The sequence below is a fragment of the Littorina saxatilis genome, linkage group LG14 (assembly GCF_037325665.1).
Source record: "Littorina saxatilis isolate snail1 linkage group LG14, US_GU_Lsax_2.0, whole genome shotgun sequence".
NCBI classification, from domain to species: Eukaryota; Metazoa; Mollusca; class Gastropoda; order Littorinimorpha; family Littorinidae; genus Littorina; species Littorina saxatilis.
In genome coordinates, this window is record NC_090258.1 from 44,119,142 (window position 1) to 44,140,888 (window position 21,747).

At 43.6% G+C, this 21,747-nt stretch overlaps 1 protein-coding gene across 1 annotated transcript; it reads left to right on the forward strand.

Moving 5' to 3' along the window:
• Positions 1-19,187: 19,187 nt before the first annotated feature.
• Positions 19,188-19,826, forward strand: LOC138946710 (uncharacterized). The gene is made up of 2 exons (XM_070318117.1): positions 19,188-19,464; positions 19,712-19,826. Exons 1-2 carry the CDS (start codon positions 19,188-19,190, stop codon positions 19,795-19,797), a joined length of 363 nt encoding a protein of 120 aa, XP_070174218.1. The 3' UTR covers positions 19,798-19,826.
• The last annotated feature ends 1,921 nt before the right edge of the window (positions 19,827-21,747 follow it).

Sequence of the window (21,747 nt, forward strand, 5' to 3'; positions counted from 1 at the left end):
CTGAATCAATTTCTATCCATGCACACATGCAAAAAAATGGACATGGAATTTATTAGAATTTTTTCCAATTTTTGGGGTTGAAACATGACAAAGTCAACTAATATTGGTGTAAATCGTAAGACGGTTTTTTTGGCGCCAACGCTATTAAAGAGAGACAAGTGATTGCTTGAAGTAATTTGTACATCATTTAAAGTGTTGAAACTTGAAAAATACAATCTAAACAAGGGTTAGCGCCACTGTTGTAATTTTTTGACTTTTTCATTAATATTGGTGTAGAACATGACTATTTTCAAACTCAGTAAAACATACATATCTAATGATTGGATAGGCCTAGGGAGAAAAGCTAAAGTGATTTGGAATCATCATTGTATGCTCTACCAAACACTGTTCGACCCTAGGGGTTTTTAAAAAAAATCTCAAAAATTCTCAAAAAACTTGAGGTGTTGAGAAGTTGCATCTTGAAACGACCTGTTGCTGCATTTTTAGCTATATCTTTCTCAAATATATTTTTCGTGTTTTTTCTTTTCAGAGACAGGTAGGTAGTCATGCAAAGAAGGTACCCTGTGATTTTCAAGGAAATATAATGATAAATATAGCTCTTAAGTCGACTTTTTGGAGTTCTAGGGTTAGACTAATGTTTACTAATATTGGTGTAAATTTAAAGAAGGTTTTTTTTTCTTCATTTTTTTTTTCATTAAACATTGTTTTCACCAAAACTAACATGGGCATTGTGTAAAGATGCATTTTATGTACCTTCTCTGCCAAAGGGAACTTGATTTGACTAAAAATAGACTTTCAGTGAACTTAACAAGCACGCCCCCGCCTCCAGGCGCAAGGTGTCCTCAAGAAAGGTGACTCCGTGGTTTGGTCTCCTTGGCGATGAACTACTCCAGGCTAAGGAAGAACGGCGTCGTGCCGAGAGAGAGTGGAAGGTATCTGGTCTGACAGTGTATGAACAATTGTACAGAAAAGCCAAGAATTTTGTGACCTTCATTGTTCACAAAGCAAAGTCCATGTTCTACACCACTCAGATAGCCCAGGCGAAATCAAGCAAAGAGCTGTATCACATTACCAACGATCTTTGTGCTAGATCTAGCGCTAGTCTGCTTCCCACTGTGTACCCTTCAGCGTCCCTCCCTGATGTGTTCTCCAACTACTTTGTGACTAAGGTAGAAAAGTTAAGAGATGACCTCGACTCCCAGCCCTCTGTTCCTCATCCCCTTGGAACACCGTTCAGTGGCGATCCTCTAGCATCGTTCACCCCTGTCACTGAATCAGAAGTCCGGAAGATCTTGACTAGCTCTGCCCCTAAAACGTGTGATCTTGACCCGATCCCAACCTCCTTGCTCTTTGAATGTCTAGATGTGGTGCTCCCCACCATTACAAAGATTGTGAATGACTCCCTCGCTTCTGGATCTTTCCCGGATATCCACAAAACCGCTCTTGTTACCCCACTGTTGAAGAAATCTACACTGGACCACAATGAGTTGAAAAACTTTCGGCCTGTCAGTAACCTGTCTTTCGTTTCTAAAATAATAGAAAAGGTAGTTCTGTCTCAGCTTTCTTTCTGCTCACCTCACATCCAACAATCTGTTCAACCCTCTGCAGTCTGCATATCGGTCTGGGCACAGTACGGAAACAGCTTTAGTGAAAATTGTAAATGACCTCTTACTCGCTTTAGACAAAGGAAAAGTTGCCATCCTGACGCTGCTCGACTTGTCGGCAGCGTTCGATACCATTGATCATGGTCTCCTCATCAGCCGTTTAGAACACGTTTTTGGCGTTAGTGATTCTGTCCTTCTCTGGTTCTCCTCCTACTTGTCCAACCGTACCCAGACTGTCTCCATAAACAATAGCACCTCTGATCCTGCTCTGCTACGCTACGGCGTGCCTCAGGGTTCGGTCCTAGGGCCGGTATTGTTTGTGTTATACACCACACCCCTCCCTGACATCATGGCCTCACACTCAGTTCTCCATCATTCTTATGCAGATGATACGCAACTTCAGAAGTCTGCTGATCTCAAGAGTTTCGACACTCTGATGCACTCAATGCAAGAATGCATCCTGGACGTTAAATCCTGGATGACATTTAACAAGCTAAAATTAAATGATGAGAAAACGGAAGTCATGGCTGCCTCCTCTCCACGCATGTCTACCTCCATCCAGCTCCCAGAGTCCATCACAATAGGCAATGCAGTTGTCCCCTTCTCGGTTTCAGTGAAGAACTTGGGTGTCACACTAGACTCCCACCTAACTATGAACGCACAGGTACAAAACATCACTCGTGCCGTCAACTTTGAACTCCGCCGTATTGGCTCGATACGCCATTACCTTTCTAAAGAAGCAGCTCTGACTCTAGTCTCTGCATTCATTCTTTCCAGACTGGACTATTGTAATGCACTGCTGTATGGCTGCCCCCAGTACCTCCTAAACAGGTTACAGAAATTGCAGAACAATGCTGCACGCCTGGTCCTCAGAGTCCGCAAGTCCGAACACATTTCCCCTCATCTCCAAGCACTGCACTGGCTTCCAATAGAGTCACGCATCAAATATAAAATCGCATGCCTATCCTATGGTGCACGCACACAGACAGGACCCGCATACCTCACAGACATGACTCAGACATACACACCGGGCAGGACACTCCGCTCCTCAGCAGACACCTCTATCCTTTCCACTCCGAGAGTCAACACTAAATCTTTTGGTGAGCGCTCTTTTTCTGTTTCTGCTCCTCTCGTCTGGAACTCTCTCCCTGTCACTCTTCGTCACTCTGCCTCCTCTGGCTCTTTCCGCACAGGCCTGAAAACGCATCTTTTTTCACTTGCATACACATGATACCCCCCCCCCCCCCCCCCCTGCGTGCATGGAGTGTTTTGAATTTGTATGTATATATATGGCTTTTTCTCATTCCGTTGCTTTGTCATGTTTTTTCTTTTGAGTTTTGAGTATTGTTTGCATGGAGTTCGGTATTAATTTTGCTTGTATGGTTTTGCTTGTATGACTTTGTTTTGTCTTTACCCTGTTTGCTTGGTCTTGCGTGCTTGGAGTGTGTTAAGCTTTTGTGTTTGCTTGCATGGAGTATGCTGAGTATGCTATGTTATGTAGATTGTGGGTCTTGTTCATTGTGTATGGTTTTATTATTAGTTATGTTAATTCTAGTTATTGTAAAGCGCATTGAGCATATATATGATTATGCGCTATAGCAAATGTCCATTATTATTATTATTATTATTAACAAGATGTGGTCTTTCTTTTGTTTATACTGATGAGAGTTTTGCTTACCCAAAGCCCATATTTTCAAAAAGTGCCTCATTTGGGCCTTTATAAAACATAATTGAGAGCCAGGTATTGAAGTGACCTAGAAATGTCTAACCCTGAGCTCATGATATTTTTTGTGCCTAACGTTTCTAATATTGGTGAGGTTCATTCTTTCACTTCTTGTGACGTCACTTTTAGGTTTCAAACACCTATATTTTCAAAAAGTGCCTCATTTGGGGTTTTATTAAACATAGTTGAGAGCCAGCTATGCAGGTGACCTAGAAATGTCTAACCCCAGAGCTTGATTTTTCTGGTCCTAACTTGCTAATATTGGTGTAAATCTATATAGCAATACTAAAATGACCACATAATGGTCAGTTTTTAATGAAAAGATCTGAAGATCACTATGTGCCTTCTTTGAACACTTCCAGTAAAGCCCAGTCAATGATTTTGAGAATACATTAAATTTAAGGTGTATATATTTTTTTGCAAAGTGTTTTTTTATTTGTGAATTTGTAATATGGTTAACTTAATATTTGTCTGTGTTTATGTATTTCGTCGGTTATTGTTTTTGTGTGTTTATGTCCAACACCACACTGTAATATTTCATTACTGGGAAAATAAAGTACGTTTGACTTGAATTGAATTAAAGTTGTTCTTTCCTATTGAAATCAGAATGTAGTGCTATCACACACACACACACAAACACACGCACACACACACCCACACCCACACCCACACACGCTCACGCACATGCTAGCTCAATCTACAGGCATTGCACACACTTTCACACTGAAAATCAACATCACACACGCATTCCTGCGAACAGAAAGAGAAAGTTTTTGCAAAAGCTTCTTTCAAAGAGTCAAATTTATTTGTTCTAGCAAATCAACATCAGTTGGGCTGTGATCCTCTGGCAAGCCCCCACCTGTTCTGCAAACATATCGGAAAGACGAGTAAGACAAATGTAAATGACAGTGGCACTAGAAATCTGAATGTTGTCTTTAAGTTTAAACCTAAATCTTGGACACTAACATACCAACGCTCATATTCGCACAAGAACAGAAACACACACACACACACACACACGCACACACACTGTGACACACACACACACACACACACGCGCGCACACATGCACGCACACACACACGCACACACACAAACACACGCACGCACGCACACACAAACGCACGCACGCAAGCACACACACACATACATACATACATACATACATACACACACACACACAAACACACACACACACACGCACGCACACACAAACGCACGCACGCAAGTCGCTGTGTACTTACTGAGCCACGCCTAGCGCGCAGCGGGGCGCGGACACATTCCAGAATTGCGTCTGGCATCACTGACCCAGTGGGCAGCGCTGGCTGTGTACCTGTGTACTTAGCTATGACGCTGCTGCTGTGCTGTGTAGTAGTGATCCATCACTTATAGCCGGCCGGCAAGAAGTAACCACGTGCGTGTGTTGTTTAACAGCAGCAAGCAGCTACTTTCGAATCAGTGAGTCTCTTATATTACTAATTGTTCATTTGTTTTGTAGAAAACATCATAGTCTTCAACCTTTTGTTTGAAGTTTAAACTTTACTTGACTTTAATAGTTGTGTGTTTTTGCGGAAAAAAACAGGTTTGATTAGACTGGCTTTGTTTAACAAGTACTTGCCAAGTGTAGTGACCATTGTTCAAGACTGTGTTTTGTATTTTTCTTTTCAGTGGATTCAACAACTTTTTACAAGCAGAATGCCAAAGGGGGGGCAAGGGGTGGGAGAGGTAGAGGTAGACGGTGAGGAGGCAGGGTGGGGAGTAGGGGGGCTGGGAGAGTGAGGGTGCTGGAGGAGAGTGATGGGACGAAGGAGATTTCAGTGGGGAGGGGGTGCAACTTTGCTGTCACGTTGCATCATGTCGCCATCTGAGATTAGTGCGATTATGGCTAGGGAGAAGAAGAGGACAGAGGGGGGAAGGGGGGCAAAGACTGCGGGTCGGAAGGGGGGGGGGGGAGAATATGACAGCGAAGGGGAGAGAGAGCGCAGGTGGGGAGGAGATGGAGGGGGGTTTCTTTAAGGGAGACAGAGGTGAGGGGAGAGAGTGAGGAGGGGGGGTTTCTTTAAGGGAGACAGAGGTGAGGGGAGAGAGAGCGCAGGTGGGGAGGAGATGGGAGAGAGTGAGGAGGGGGGTTTCTTTAAGGGAGACAGAGGTGAGGGGAGAGAGAGCGCAGGTGGGGAGGAGATGGGAGAGAGTGAGGAGGGGGGTTTCTTTAAGGGAGACAGAGGTGAGGGGAGAGAGAGCGCAGGTGGGGAGGAGGTGGGAGAGAGTGAGGAGGGGGGGTTTCTTTAAGGGAGACAGAGGTGAGGGGAGAGAGAGCGCAGGTGGGGAGGAGGTGGGAGAGAGTGAGGAGGGGGGTTTCTTTAAGGGAGACAGAGGTGAGGGGAGAGAGAGCGCAGGTGGGGAGGAGGTGGGAGAGAGTGAGGAGGGGGGTTTCTTTAAGGGAGACAGAGGTGAGGGGAGAGAGAGCGCAGGTGGGGAGGAGATGGGAGAGAGTGAGGAGGGGGGTTTTCTTTAAGGGAGACAGAGCTGAGGAGCAGATGGAGATGGCAGAGGATGATGGAGACAGTGTTTATTCGGAAGTCTACGAAGGTGAACATGCATCTATCTTTTTGTCTGTCTGCCTATCTGCCTGTCTCTGTCTGTCTGTCTATTTATTTGTCTGTGTAATTGTCTATGAGTCTTATTATGTGTGCGTGATTCTTTAGGCACGCAATTATTGAGTATTCTGCTGACAAAAACAGAAGAAAAAAACAAAACAACACAATACAAACACTGTGTTTTTACAACGTTTGCAAGTTTATTAATCAAAATATTGACACTATTTAGTCTTTAGCGATCTTGTGTATGGATTTAATGTATAGTCAATGCATAGTCAACAAAAACGTACTGTTTGAATTTGACAACAGTGTTTAGTTTTTATCCGAGTTGATGCTTAAATTTGTTTTTGTCCACAGGAGAACCCCGCACTGAAGCCTTTTTTGACATGATTGCGGACAGCGAGGAGAGTGAAGAGGAGATGTGGGATGAGTCGGAGCGGATGACTTTGGTGAGCCAGGTTCTTTCTCTGTCCTTTCTTTTCTGTTAGTCTTAGTTGTTGTTTTCTTCTTTATGTCTGGCACATATCCCACTGCCAGGTAGATGTCCCAGATTCCATTTAACAAAGAACACATTTCTTTCAGATAAAGATCCAAATTATGATGAGACTGCTGAGGAGTGCCAATTGGAAGAGGAGCAGTTGGCAGACCGTCGCCGAATGGAGATTGACGCATTTATCACGGGGTGAGTTGTTGTTTTCCTTAGCCAGTTTTACTTCACTTTATGTTGAAGTAACGGGGTGATTAACGTCTATGTATTGCTTAAAGTTATCATTTCATTCATGGATTGCTTTGACATGGAAACTGATAATGCATTATTCCAATATTTCCTTTTTGCATTCCTCTGGTTGAGGAGGAGGTCACTGCCATACCACATGCAGACAAGCCCAGGAAGACAGCCAGTGGGACGGGACACGGAAAGAGGTGTGAAGCTATATGTACACAAGTATATACACTATACATTTGACATGTATTTGTACGCTTCATGATCGAATCTTGAAATTGTTTATATCCACATACTAATAATCTTGTTCTTGTCTTAGGCCCAAGAAAAGGTGCCCACTCCCACACTGCTCAGCACGAGTCATTAGGATGACAGACCACATTGTGGGGAGGCACAATGTGCCTCGTCCAGAGGCCAGAGAATGGTTTAAGCTGGATGGGGCCCGGGAAACAAAGATGCCTGTAAGCAAGCACACTTCAATTTCATCTTTGTGTCTATTGTTGTCTTTTTATTATTCTCTCTTTTACACGTGTATAGTCCGCTGTCTGTGAGTGCGTTTTCATGATTTTTCTTTCTTTTGCATGACTAATCATCATCAGTCTTGCATTTGTTTTTGTTTCACCAGAGGTCCAAGTGCAACATCTGCGGGACGCTGCAGACGAACATGGGCCAGCACTTGTCCCGGAAACATGGCCACTCCCAGAAAGCAACATCCGCTTCCAAAGGTACAAATAACTCTTTTTGAGTCACTGCAGTAAAACTGACTCCATGTAATAGGTCTGTCAGGCCCTTGCCAACCACCTTAACCCTGGGCTTTTCTAGGAAAATTCAAAAGCGACTGGGTTTAAATTGTGTGTGGTTGTAACCCCCAAATGAGCTTTGCACTTTGAAATCTGTTTTGGTGACACTTTTCAGTGTCAAAAGTGACATTTTGCTTTTCTAGTTGATCTTTTGGACTTACACATACAGAAAGTGGAATTTGATGTTTTTAAATCAGCACACAAATCGTCTTTCCTTATCTGATTCATCTGCATTATTATCTTATGTTGTAGGGACAGGGTCCCGCAAGCCCTCAGGAGGAGGCTGCAACATCCCGACATGGATACCCAAGTCAGTCCTCAACAGTAAGCAAACTTTATGTACTTATTTATGTGCTGTACTCTTCTGTGTCTGTAGTATTTTTTTTTATCTTTTTTCTTTTTTTTTTGTTGTTGTTAGTTTTGAACACTAAGACTAATTAGTATCACAAAAAATATGTATTTAATAATGCTTTGTAATTCTTGTAGGAGACCTCTGGGCGCAATTTTTGACCTGGCTTGTTGAGGATAAGCGCATGGGGGAACTGGAAGCCATTCGCACCGCGAAGCAAGTCTTGATGTGGTTTCAGGCAGTTGATATTAAAGTGAACCTCCACCGCCTGTTCCGAAAAGCGACCAGTGACAACGACTACATAGCCAAGACGTACTTCGATATCAACATCCTTCCCTTGGTAAGGGAAGTGGAGGTTGACAACAGGAAAGGGTCGAATGTGGTCAACAAAGTGAACCGTGTCAAGGTAAGATTTCTCGGCTATAAAATTCACAAATAAACACTGCTTGTTTAAAATTATTAACTGAGTGTTTGTAAGTTGTTGTTTGTAAGTAACAATAACATGCTTGTCAAGGAAAAGATGCATTTGACTCTAAAAGTGTTGTTGTATTGTTGCAGAAATGGTGCGAGTTCATGGCTGAGAGCAAGCACTTCTTTCTCGAGAACGGGGGCGGCTCCTTGGACGCTGTGTCAAGATTCAGCAAAAAACTGACGGATTGGAACCAGTGAGTCACAGTTCTTGAGAACCTATTTAGGAAATGTCTGAGAATGTGACTGTTTTAAATGCATGTCTCTTGACTTTTTTAAAACTTGCTCCTAATAATTTTTTTCTTTTTCTTTTTTTGTGTGTTACAGTCGCATCTTTGGAAAGGTGAAGAAGACAAGGGACAGTGTCATCAGACACCAGACTCAAGGTAAGAACTCAACGTTTTGCTTGAAAGTGCTATTATGCTGTACTTGTTGATACAATATGTAAATCGTATAATGAGTATGAGATAGAGTAAGAATTTGTCATTATCTGACCGGTCTGAAAGACATGTTTACAACCAAATCCGGAAGAGGAATAAGACCCTTCAACGCAAGTGTCATGATGAGCAAAACCCGACAAAGCTGCGGGATGCCTTCATCGCCACCCTCCTGGGCATAAACATTGCAGGAGGTCTTTGCTGGCACCGAGGTAGACCAACACTGGGTGCTCATGAGAGCAAGTGTTCTACCTATTGTTCACAGAAAATGATAACCTATGATTATCCTTTTCTATACTGTTTTCATATTATGAATTATCTATCTAGGTTCATCAGCACAAGACCCTCATTCAACATGGACCAGCCAGCCTCTACCTTCAGAGGAAGACTCATGTCCGACTGGTCAAGTAAGTAAACTCACACTAGTTATTTGGTGTTCCATAGTGGGTTCTTTTCTTGTTTGTATGTCAACAACTGCTTCTTGATAAATCGTGCTTTTTTCTCGTCATACAATTAACACTAAAGCTCTGGATATACCTCATAACATCAAGCTAAAACTCTTCATCATGACATTAAACTGACACTTTCTTCTTTCACAGATTTGTGAAGGCCCACGGGAAACAGTGGGCCTTTGTCACAGACTCTGGGAGAAAAGTCGGAAACAGCCAGATGGCCAAAATTATGGCTGCCAATCTGGGTGTGACTCCATCCAAATGGAGAAAACTCTTTGCCCATCACGTGAGTGTCATCTTCATCATATATTAGGATGTCAAATCAAGCTACTTAAACAGTTAATTGTTTTACACAGGTTTGTTTATAGATTGCTATATATACGTGTTTTGATATGTGTCACAACCCGAGGTTTTAGAGATGCAGAAGAAGCTTAAACAGCCTTTTGTAGATACACGAGATGATGTAATTGTTATATGTTTGAGTGTATATAATAATTGTGTTATTTACAACATAAGCATTGGAGTCCTAACACTATTGTAGAATGTATGCGTGTGGGATGTGAGATGCTTTACGCCTGTAACTTCGCGTATTTGCAAGTTTGTTGTCCGAATCGTGGAACGGGCTATAGTCACCCGGTAACGCGCGGTGAACAAACCAGGTCAAGCTGCAGAAAACGAAAGTTTGTAAATATTTGTTGGGCACAGTCGTGCAAATTAAATAATGTTCATTTCACCTGGTAAGATAATATAGTGTAATGCATAAATTATATTATAGCGTATCTATAGGCTATTTAGTAAGAGAAGAATTAACATAGTCCGGGTCAGCGGTGTACGAATACACTTTGGCACCCCGTCAGCGAACTAGCACGGTTTTGGTTCAGTGCTACCCGAGAGAGTCAACGGTACGGTTGCAGACGTACTGGCGGGCGCGAGTACTCCATCACCCGGCGGTTTTTTACGGTGAGCGTTGTCATTGACTTGGCGGGTGGACTATTGTTTCGAATTGCTGTGGCTGAGTAGATGTCGTTGTCTAATGTTTGTTTTGTTTGTGTTTACGTTTCAGTAGTGTTGTAATATTGTGGGACACGATGATTTTGAAGCGTGTTTATGTCCGTGGGAATGTGCACGGGAAATATGAGAATTACATCGACCGGCCCATTACTACCTATTCGTATAGGGAGCCTCGGGATTTACATGTATATTAATGCATGTTTGGGAAGTGATATGCAGTGAACATACAGTGGAATTATATGTGTGTAATTATTTGCACATAACTGTTAAATATTCGTTTACACGGAATATCACATTTTATACAAGATGGCGGTCTACTTTCCGACAACTTTTGTATCCTTATGTTATTGAGCATGTTGTTTTATACCTTCATATTATAGTGTGTAATATTACGCGGGGAGTTATCATACATGTGGGGATATGGGTGTTGTGTCATGCAATTGTGGTTGCGTAATGTAATGTTAAAGTTGGATACCACAATCTAACATTTAGTGAACGTTTGTCCAGTTATTTGTAACATATCACATGGCGTATATGGTCATGATAAATACAATAAGTTTATAGGTTTAAGCAAACTATGAATCTATATTGTAAAGCCCCGTTGTATAGCTAATGTATTAAATAATTATCCTTTTCCATACATGGTTACTTGGTGTAAAGTTTCGATCTTGATGTCCATCGGTATGATGCGCTAAAGGTTTGCATCACCGATGAACACTAACACAACCATCGATACACGCCAGGTAGCTAGGGATGTTATTGTTCAGTATTAAGTTGCTGTTTTATTTACATGCAGTTGGCCGGAGAGAGAACGGAGGAGGGACGTATGTTTACGTGAAGGCGTTGGGATCTGGACAGATGGGACGCTGTCAGGAGGCGACTACGGCTCACAGCTACGCAAGAAGAGCGGCGTGGGTTACTCCGACCAGTAGATTCCACCCAGAGTGTACGCAGGACCACCAGAAGACAGCATGAGGAAGGAGTCTGGTCAACTCTACATGCCTAGGAATCTGGGGAACAGCTCCGAAGGACTGGAGCTGGGTTCGACGTGCTTACCCGTACGAAACGTTCTTATAAGAAATTGGACCCAATTTCATATAAGATTCTTATAAGAGTCTTGTATGACAATTTCATATATGTGGCTTATAGGTATTTTAAATGCAAATGAGGTAAATTCTTATAAGAAACTTATATGAATCATATATGAACCTATAACCTGAGCTCATATATGTCTCTTATATGAATCTTATATTCTCTTATAAGAAAGCTATAGGTCTCTTATATGAAATGTTCATATATGAGACTTATAAGAATCTTATATGAAACCTACATCTCCCTTATAGGATTCTTATATGTCTCATATATGATATTTATATGTCTCATACTAGACACACGACCTTGACCTACATTTGTGTTTACAAGGGAAATAACACCTGCTTAACCCAATTTAACTGTCTTGACTTTGAATTATAATGAATCCAACTGCAAAATACCTTTTGGTTTAGTATATATACATATCTTTACTGAAGTTGTGTTTATTTTGAGGGCAAAAACAAACAGATCTCTAAATCACTGGTCACAAGAAGAGGAGTAAGACATGCATTGTCCTCTTCAAATCCAATACTTTGAAACTTGAAATTATGAACAAGAAACAACAAACAAGTTACAGCCACAAATAATTTTCTTGAATATGCACAGCTGTCACAGTTTCTTGTTGCTTGAACCAAAGTAGTGCTGGTAAACATGATTTGATCACCTGATGCAGAACCAGAACTGTAAAGTAAAACAAATAATGGAGGGAAATTCTGGATTTTGAATAAAAACACAAACCTGTCAGTGTCAAGCTGTTGGGTTGGTTGGGCTGCCAGCCACCCACAAACATCAGCATGACATAAACATTCTCTTCACATATTCATACATCAAGTCCAATTATTTCTGTAAGAACTTTGCATTTTAGTCCTGCTCTTTCACTGATTTTCTGCTAAACATCCTCACAGAGCTGCTGTCACAAAGATGGCCGTTCAGTCAGGGGGAGATAATGCTCAAGGCAAACCATCCACTTCCTGTTCATATATGAAACATATATATATGAAAGCCAGTATTGCCAGTAATTCAGCATTGTCCAATATTTTTTCTAAGTCCTGAATTCTCCTATGCAGAAACTAAGTGATGATTCATATAAGAGTCATATAAGATTCATATAAGAAACATATAAGAGAACTATAGGTTTCAGGAAGTGCAGGTTCTCATATATGATTCATATATGATTCTTATATGAATTGGGGTCTTTTTCATATAAGAGACTTATAAGAAACCTCCCATTCCTACAACTGACATACATAGCTTTTTACTTGTCATATATGAAACTTATATGTTTCTTATAAGAAACTTATAGGTTTCTTATATGTCTCTTATATGTCCATACATGTTCATTTCGTACGGGTAGGCAGTCGGGGACCTTTCTAGGGGGTCAGAATCAGGAAGCTGCGGCCTTCTGAGGAGGGAAGGACATGTGAGGCCTTGGTGGGCGTTGTGTATCCCGAAAAAGCTAAGTACTCTGTCGTGGTTAAAGCATGTGTCTGTGTTTGTGTAATTTGGTGATGCGACCTTATTGAGCGCCGTATACTAACAGGCTATTTAACCATAGGGGGGGTGCTTAGGACTGGAGTTCCAGGATAATTTCATGTGAATTCATGTGTTGTCATTTCTCGTAGTATTTGTAGAGTGTACACGTTAAATGTGTGGATGTTTCGTGCATAAATTTGTGTTTATTATATAAAGCTTGCAAGTTACATGTGGTTCCTTTAGTCTTTTTATACATAGTGATGTCTGTCTCCACTTGTAAACTTTCTTGGGTGTGCGTTAGTGAGTGAGGTGTATGTTTGCGTGTGATCCCAAGATTGCTCAATCTTGTGGAGTTAAGTCGTCACGTGTCAATATGTTTACAGAACCGTCACAAGACAGAACAATTTCGGGAAAGCGTCATCTCTAAGATGAACCACACCGGCGATACTCATCGCCAGTGGTACGGGGGAGTGGCCGCCAAGGACACCTACCTTGAAGTTGTCAAGGTTGCTGTAGGTAGGAAGAAATCTATTTGCTTGCTTGTTTAGGACTTATGTACTTATGCCTGTGACATAGACAACAAGTGTCTCATAGCCTTGTTTGAGGACCATTTTCTCCAGTGTTTCAAATCTACATCATGTTGGCTTCAAGGTCAAAGCGCCAGGTGTTCTTATGTCTGCCTCTCTGTTTATTTCAATTAAAACGAAATCTATTTTCCTGCTTTATCTTTTATCTTTTAAGTCTGCCTCTTTATCTCTTCAGGCCAAGGCCCTGGCATATCAGCTGCGGAAGCTGACAAGGAGAAAGAACTGATGAGGATTCGGGGTGAGCTGGAGAGTTATCCTGAGCCATCCGACACTGACGAGAAGGATGGTAAGAATAAAGACATTTTGTTGTAGTTAATTACACGTCTACTCTAATACTATGATCACATAAAAGGAAAACTAATTTGTGTGTGTACCAAGATAAATGTTCCTGCCAGCAAACGAAGACTCATGATAAAAAAACCTACCTTGTTTAACAAGTCTTGTGCTGTGCAGAAGACCAGCCATCTGCTCCAGGTTCCAGCTCTGACCACCTTGGTTGACCCTGGGAGATGAGTACGATTGACGCGGCCGGAATTTTTACTTTCGACGATTTATTTAACTAATAGGAGGAAATGTGCGTGTGTATAAAAGAGAGAGAGAGAGAGAGAGAGAGAGAGAGAGAGAGAGAAAGAGAGAGAGAGAGAGGGAGAGAGAGAGGGAGAGAGGGAGAGAGAGGGAGAGAGAGAGAGGGAGAAAGAGAGAGAGAGAGAGGGAGAAAGAGAGACTTGGCATTAAACTTATACTTAGTCACAATTTTACGGTTAATTACCTCTCTACGCGCAGTTTTTTTACAACATTTAAAAAAAATTAAAATTTACAGGCAGAAAAGGAACTTTCGACCGACCCACGCAACAACAAAGAAAAGGAAGGACAAAGCTGACACATCGAACTTGCAAAAGTCACTGACAGCTAAGTCCTCCAGCCAGTCAAATCTTCAAATTCAAAAAAGGTAAGGCAGCACCACAGGCTATGTTAATACAGCACCACAGGCTATGTTGATACAGCACCACAGGCTATGTTGATACGGCACCCCAGGCTATGTTGATACAGCACCACAGGCTATGTTGATACAGCACCACAAGCTATGTTGATACAGCACCACATGCTATGTTGATACAGCACCACAAGCTATGTTGATACAGCACCACAGGCTATGTTGATACAGCACCACAGGCTATGTTGATACAGCACCACATGCTATGTTGATACAGCACCACAGGCTATGTTGATTCAGAATCACATGCTATGTTGATACAGCACCACAGGCTATGTTGAAACAGCACCACAGGCTATGTTGATACAGCACCACAGGCTATGTTGATACAGCACCACAGGCTATGTTGATACAGCACCACATGCTATGTTGATACAGCACCACAGGCTATGTTGATACAGCACCACAGGCTATGTTGATTCAGAATCACATGCTATGTTGATACAGCACCACAGGCTATGTTGATACAGCACCACAGGCTATGTTGATACAGCACCACAAGCTATGTTGATACAGCACCACAGGCTATGTTGATACAGCACCACATGCTATGTTGATACAGCACCACATGCTATGTTGATTCAGCACCACAGGCTATGTTAATACAGCAGCACAAGCTATGTTGATACAGCACCACAAGCTATGTTGATACAGCACCACATGCTATGGTGATTCAGCACCACAGGCTATGTTGATACAGCAGCACAAGCTATGTTGATACAGCACCACAGGCTATGTTGATACAGCACCACAAGCTATGTTGATACAGCACCGCAGGCTGTTTTGTGGGAATGTCATCTACCTCCTTTGTCACCGCAAAGACCACGTGATACGAAAGTTCTGAGCGGAAGAAAAATTTACTGAGTGCAATTACCGTAAAGTACCTAGTAAGCGCCCATTATCGAGTAGGCGCACACCCCCAACTTTTAGTCCAAAACCGTGCATAGGGTATAGTACCTTGTAAGCGCCCACCCCCCACTTTACACCATTGAAATAAGGGGAAATAAAAAAAATCCGCACTTGATCTGCTATAGTTTTGTGAATGATTTCCCTTTCTTGCAAACCCTATCAAACGCCTGCAAGTCAATGATTACAAGATGCCGCGGATCAAATCGTACACCGTTGCATTTAAGCTGTCAGCTCTTGACTATTTGGATAATAACGCCAATGGAAATGTGTCGCAAACAGCAAGTGAGTTTGGGGTAGATAGAAAAAGGATACGAGAATGGCGAGAGAATCGCGATACCCTGTTACGTCACCAGGCCGGAAAGAAAAAGCCGAAGAAGCTCTCTCTCTCTCTGATCTCTCTCTCTCCCTCTGATCTCTCTCTCTCTGATTTCTCTCTCTCTCTCTCTCTTTCTCTCTCTCTTAAAAGGCAGTTGCACACACATTTGATCACACTATAAACTGCCCCTGATGTTTAGTTTCCATTGTGTACTCGGATAATGTATGCAATGCTCTTAAGTGTTTGTTTGTTTTTTTAAATATTGTATATGTAGTTACTCTGAATGTGTAATCCCTCGTCCCCCTCCCCCTTCTTCTTGAAACTTTAGCTGCCTGTATATGGCCCTGTTCGGCAATACATTGCTGTACTTTTTAAAGAAATTTTAAAAAAAACATTTACTTTTGTTTGAGTCTGGTTTTGTTTTATATGACTTTGTGAGTCCAATATTTTTTTATGTTTATACTCGACCATTATTCTGATGTTTTATTAGTTTAATACTTTGATGAGGTATGTGCGCAGTATTTGCTTTTGTTTACAATTATTCTCTGTATATGTTACAAGGACAGGTTGGAAGATTAGGCTAAGCCTAAAACCTTTATCCTTATGTAATAAAGTTCTGAGTTCTCTCTCTCTCTCTCTCTCTCTCTCTCTCTCTCTCTCTCTCTGCCAAAAACAGTCTTTGGCCAAGTAAAATAGACTGCTGCCCATATCCAGAAGACGTACCCCTTGTTCAAGGGAAACAGAGACACAGTGCGGCCGACAGCGGCACCTCTGCAGACAAGAAAAGGATGCGACGACATTTGTCTCCCCAAGAAAAACAATGGAAGATGAAAAAAGCAACAAGATATGATTACGAAGAAAAAACTGCTCATGCATAGGGTGTAGTACCTAGTAAGCGCCCACCCCCTACTTTGGATCGGAATTGGTGCACAGGGGGGGTGGGCGCTTACAAGGTACTTTACGGTACGTGTTTTTTTTTTTTTAGAAGATAGTTAGTCAAAGCAGTGTATCATTCAAACGCACAAAGGAACGCTATAACTTTATTATTCGGGCCTCATTTGCTTTTCTTTGTCATGTATGACAGTACTGGCCTTGGTTTAAGAAAAGTGACTGTGCAACATTTTACGAATAAAACGCGTTTTCTACCTACACATACAAAACGATGCTGTTGGGTTCTTTTTTAATTTCCTTATTGTTTGTTTCATGCTAAGCAGTTTATAGTATGCTTTTGGGGTGGGTATTTTTACACCCCCGGTATAGGGGTGTGTATAGGTTTCTTTCGATGTGTTTGTGTGTTTGGGTGTTTGTCCAGATTTGACATCTTCAACATCCTGGACAACCAGGAGATGGATCTGGTGGACCTCATGAGTCTCAACAAGGCAATTCTGGTCACTAAACTGGAGGAGAAATCGGGCAGAACCATTCCAGCAAAAACGAAGGAGTTTGTTGTGTATGAGCTCGCACAACTACTGTCTCCTGAAGAAAAGGTTATTTCATAAAAAAAAAGTCATTTCATTTCATCCATTATTTTAGACCTCAACTGTAAGTTTGTTTGTTTGGTGTTTAACGTCGTTTTTAACCACGAAGGTCATCGCGCGACAGGGGGAAGGGGGGAGATGGGAGGAGGGAAGGGGGAGATGGGAGGAGGGAAGGGGGAGATGGGAGGAGGGAAGGGGGGAGATGGGAGGAGGGAAGGGGGGAGATGGGAGGAGGGAAGGGGGGAGGTGGGAGGAGGGAAGGGGGGAGGTGGGAGGAGGGAAGGGGGGAGGTGGGAGGAGGGAAGGGGGGAGGTGGGAGGAGGGAAGGGGGAAGATGGGAGGAGGGAAGGGGGGAGATGGGAGGAGGGAAGGGGGGAGATGGGAGGAGGGAAGGGGGGAGGTGGGAGGAGGGAAGGGGGGAGATGGGAGGAGGGAAGGGGGGAGATGGGAGGAGGGAAGGGGGGAGATGGGAGGAGGGAAGGGGGGAGATGGGAGGAGGGAAGGGGGGAGGTGGGAGGAGGGAAGGGGGGAGATGGGAGGAGGGAAGGGGGAGATGGGAGGAGGGAAGGGGGGAGGTGGGAGGAGGGAAGGGGGGAGGTGGGAGGAGGGAAGGGGGGAGATGGGAGAAGGGAAGGGGGGAGATGGGAGGAGGGAAGGGGGGAGATGGGAGGAGGGAAGGGGGGAGATGGGAGGAGGGAAGGGGGGAGATGGGAGGAGGGAAGGGGGGAGATGGGAGGAGGGAAGGGGGAGATGGGAGGAGGGAAGGGGGGAGATGGGAGGAGGGAAGGGGGGAGATGGGAGGAGGGAAGGGGGGAGATGGGAGGAGGGAAGGGGGGAGATGGGAGGAGGGAAGGGGGGAGATGGGAGGAGGGAAGGGGGGAGATGGGAGGAGGGAAGGGGGGAGATGGGAGGAGGGAAGGGGGGAGATGGGAGGAGGGAAGGGGGGAGATGGGAGGAGGGAAGGGGGGAGATGGGAGGAGGGAAGGGGGGAGATGGGAGGAGGGAAGGGGGGAGATGGGAGGAGGGAAGGGGGAGATGGGAGGAGGGAAGGGGGGAGATGGGAGAAGGGAAGGGGGGAGATGGGAGGAGGGAAGGGGGGAGATGGGAGAAGGGAAGGGGGGAGATGGGAGGAGGGAAGGGGGGAGATGGGAGAAGGGAAGGGGGGAGATGGGAGGAGGGAAGGGGGGAGATGGGAGGAGGGAAGGGGGAGATGGGAGGAGGGAAGGGGGGAGATGGGAGGAGGGAAGGGGGGAGATGGGAGAAGGGAAGGGGGGAGATGGGAGGAGGGAAGGGGGGAGATGGGAGAAGGGAAGGGGGGAGATGGGAGGAGGGAAGGGGGGAGATGGGAGAAGGGAAGGGGGGAGATGGGAGGAGGGAAGGGGGGAGATGGGAGGAGGGAAGGGGGGAGATTGGAGGAGGGAAGGGGGGAGATGGGAGGAGGGAAGGGGGGAGATGGGAGGAGGGAAGGGGGGAGATGGGAGAAGGGAAGGGGGGAGATGGGAGGAGGGAAGGGGGGAGATGGGAGGAGGGAAGGGGGGAGATGGGAGGAGGGAAGGGGGGAGATGGGAGGAGGGAAGGGGGGAGATGGGATAGAGCCACTTGTCAAGTGTTTCTTGTTTACAAAATCACTAGTCAAACAAAATTGCTCCAGGTGGCTTGCAACGTAGTACACTATATTACCGTACTGGAAGATGGCAGGGTTCCAGTGCACTATTACGCACTGCCTGACTTACATCTGTGCAAGAAATGACCTCAACAGTAAGAAAAATACCTCAACTGTGAGAAAAATTCCCATTGTAATACTAGATTTTGTTGTATATTTATTTGTCTAATGATCAGCAGATACCCAACATCACCGCACGTGTAAACCGTAAATACAAATGAGTACATATATTACAAGTAAAAAAGATTGGTTTCTCAACGCATGATCCCTCGTTTTTTAAACATTCATATAGTTTAGTTCTTCAAGTCTCATGTGCCAATGTAACATTAATAACAATTTGGAATAATTTGTTTTGTGAACCTCTTTTCACAAATCAAAATGCACTATCTTACACTTCAAAACTAATAAAAGCATTGCACGAAATGATATCAGAGACGCCCTGAGAAGATCCTACGTGATTGACTGGGCGTTAAGCACCATGAAATAACAATAAAATGATATCAGATTGTAAAAATGGGCTGTATTTTACAGGAAGAATTCTACACCAGAAACTACAAGCCGAGAAGTCGTTTTGGTGGTGCTGGTCCTGGTCCTGAAAGAGCTGCCACAACCAAAAGGATAGACCCTGCTGCCATCAAGGAAGTTTGGGACGACTTCGGGGATTTGATGCAACGCCTCAAGCAGCGTCATTCACCAGAAGAAGCACGCTCCTTCCACACTGCAGCCAAGGAATGGTCTGAAAAATTCAGAAAGGCCACATTTGACGAAGACGTCATTCCATACATCCATGGTAAAAAAATAGCCTTTAACTTTTCATTTAAATAACAAAGAATCTATTGTTACTGACCAAGTAATTTTCCTAATTTGGTGCTAATGGATGTATTCCAGGGAGATTATATCACTTTCACTTTGCGTGTCTGCATGTCAAAGTGTGACTTGTTTTCTTAACCTTTTGTATCTTTGTACCCAAATAAACCCGTTAAACATTTGTTATCACACATTGAATATTTCAATTTATTACTATCCCTTGTTTTTAGCCCTGGTCTACCACGTGCCTGAAGCCTTGGAGAAGTTCAAGTTCCTGCCTGACATTGGGGTCACTCAGCTGGAGAGGAAAAACTAAGATCATCACCTCCATTACTTCCAGTCCACAGGGCTACGATCATCACCTCCATTACTTCCAGTCGACAGGGCTACGATCATCACCTCCATTACGTCCAGTCCACAGGGCTACGATCATCACCTCCATTACTTCCAGGCGACCAGTCGACAGGGCTACGATCATCACCTCCATTACTTCCAGGCGACCAGTCGACAGGGCTACGATCATCACCTCCATTACTTCCAGTCCACAGGGCTACGATCATCACCTCCATTACTTCCAGGCGACCAGTCGACAGGGCTACGATCATCACCTCCATTACTTCCAGTCCACAGGGCTACGATCATCACCTCCATTACTTCCAGTCGACAGGGCTACGATCATCACCTCCATTACTTCCAGTCCACAGGGCTACGATCATCACCCCCATTACTTCCAGGCGACCAGTCGACAGGGCTACGATCATCCCCTCCATTACTTCCAGTCCACAGGGCTACGATCATCACCTCCATTACTTCCAGTCGACAGGGCTACGATCATCACCTCCATTACTTCCAGTCGACAGGGCTACGATCATCACCTCCATTACTTCCAGTCCACAGGGCTACGATCATCACCTCCATTACTTCCAGGCGACCAGTCGACAGGGAGGCAAACAAAGAAAAATGGCAACTCTCCAGGTAAACTTTGTTTGTAAATGAAAATTAATTATTTTTAGTTTCATGTAACATTGTATTCTGTACTTTTTAATTTCTTAAATATGCAACTTTTATATTACTTATAATCGAAAGAAATCCATTTATACCATATATATAATGCCAGACAAAAGAAATGTGAACATTTCCTTCTATCCGCTCATGTAACTTTGTTTGTTTGTTTGTTTGTTTGCTTAACGCCCAGCCGACCACGAAGGGCCATATCAGGGCGGTGCTGCTTTGACATATATACGTGCGCCACACACAAGACAGAAGTCGCAGCACAGGCTTCGTGTCTTACCCAGTCACATTATTCTGACACCGGACCAACCAGTCCTAGCACTAACCCCATAATGCCAGACGACAGGCGGAGCAGCCACTAGATTGCCAATTTTAAAGTCTTAGGTATTTCGACTAATATTGTTTATGTATGTAAATGCTTTGCAGGTAATGGAGATGGAAAACAGGCGAATGCATTTCCGCAAGTGCAAGGTCATCAGTAAGTAACTAAATCAACCACATGTGAATCCGCAGAAATTTTACCTAATTTCATTGTTTTCTAAATAATACTTACCAGTTGACAATACTTTGATTACCGTTTATCTACGAGAAGCAGGATCAAGAATTGTTCTTACCCACCCGTTAGAGATAGTCTGAACAAGTTATATTTCGCTCATTAGCTGTTTTGAGCCGTGCCGTGTCAGCCGATGTCTGAACGCCATCTCCGTTTTCGTCCTCAGATGGCGATGTATTATTTTGAAAACACTCTATTAATAACTACTACAGTAAAATTAATGTAGTTTCTTGTAAAATTGAAACATTTGAAGGCCTTTCTAAACTGTTTTACCAACATGCACTCCAAAAGTAAACAAGACTTCATTTTTATTCTGGCTTTCAGATTTTGGCCTTAAACAAGCCATTAAACGACTTGCATTTTGTTTCAGATGAAACTGATACGGATACAGAAAACGAAAATGAAGAGGAGAATGATGTCGTCTGAGGAAGAAGATCCGTATGATTTTCCAAGCGACTCTGAGGAAGACGAATGAGTTCTACCAACCTTCCGACCCGAGAACAAGGGAAGAAGAAGAAGAAGAAGAAGAAGAGATGCGTCTTCTTCCTGTACATACTTACCTCATCTTTTAATCATGGCCAGAGTATTGACCATGATTTTCGTGAATGTTATGGACAGCATTGCCTCGGAGGACATCCCTCGCTTCGTGGACACACACTGAGAGGGTCTTTTGCTGTCATCTCCTTGCCATGTGCATCTGAA

Excerpts from the sequence above, each read along its gene's own strand:
- LOC138946710 (XM_070318117.1), top strand. The coding sequence starts at position 19,188 with ATGGGCTGTATTTTACAGGAAGAATTCTACACCAGAAACTACAAGCCG. Across the intron at positions 19,465-19,711 it reads CGTCATTCCATACATCCATG|CCCTGGTCTACCACGTGCCT; the intron begins GTAAAAAAATAG and ends CCTTGTTTTTAG.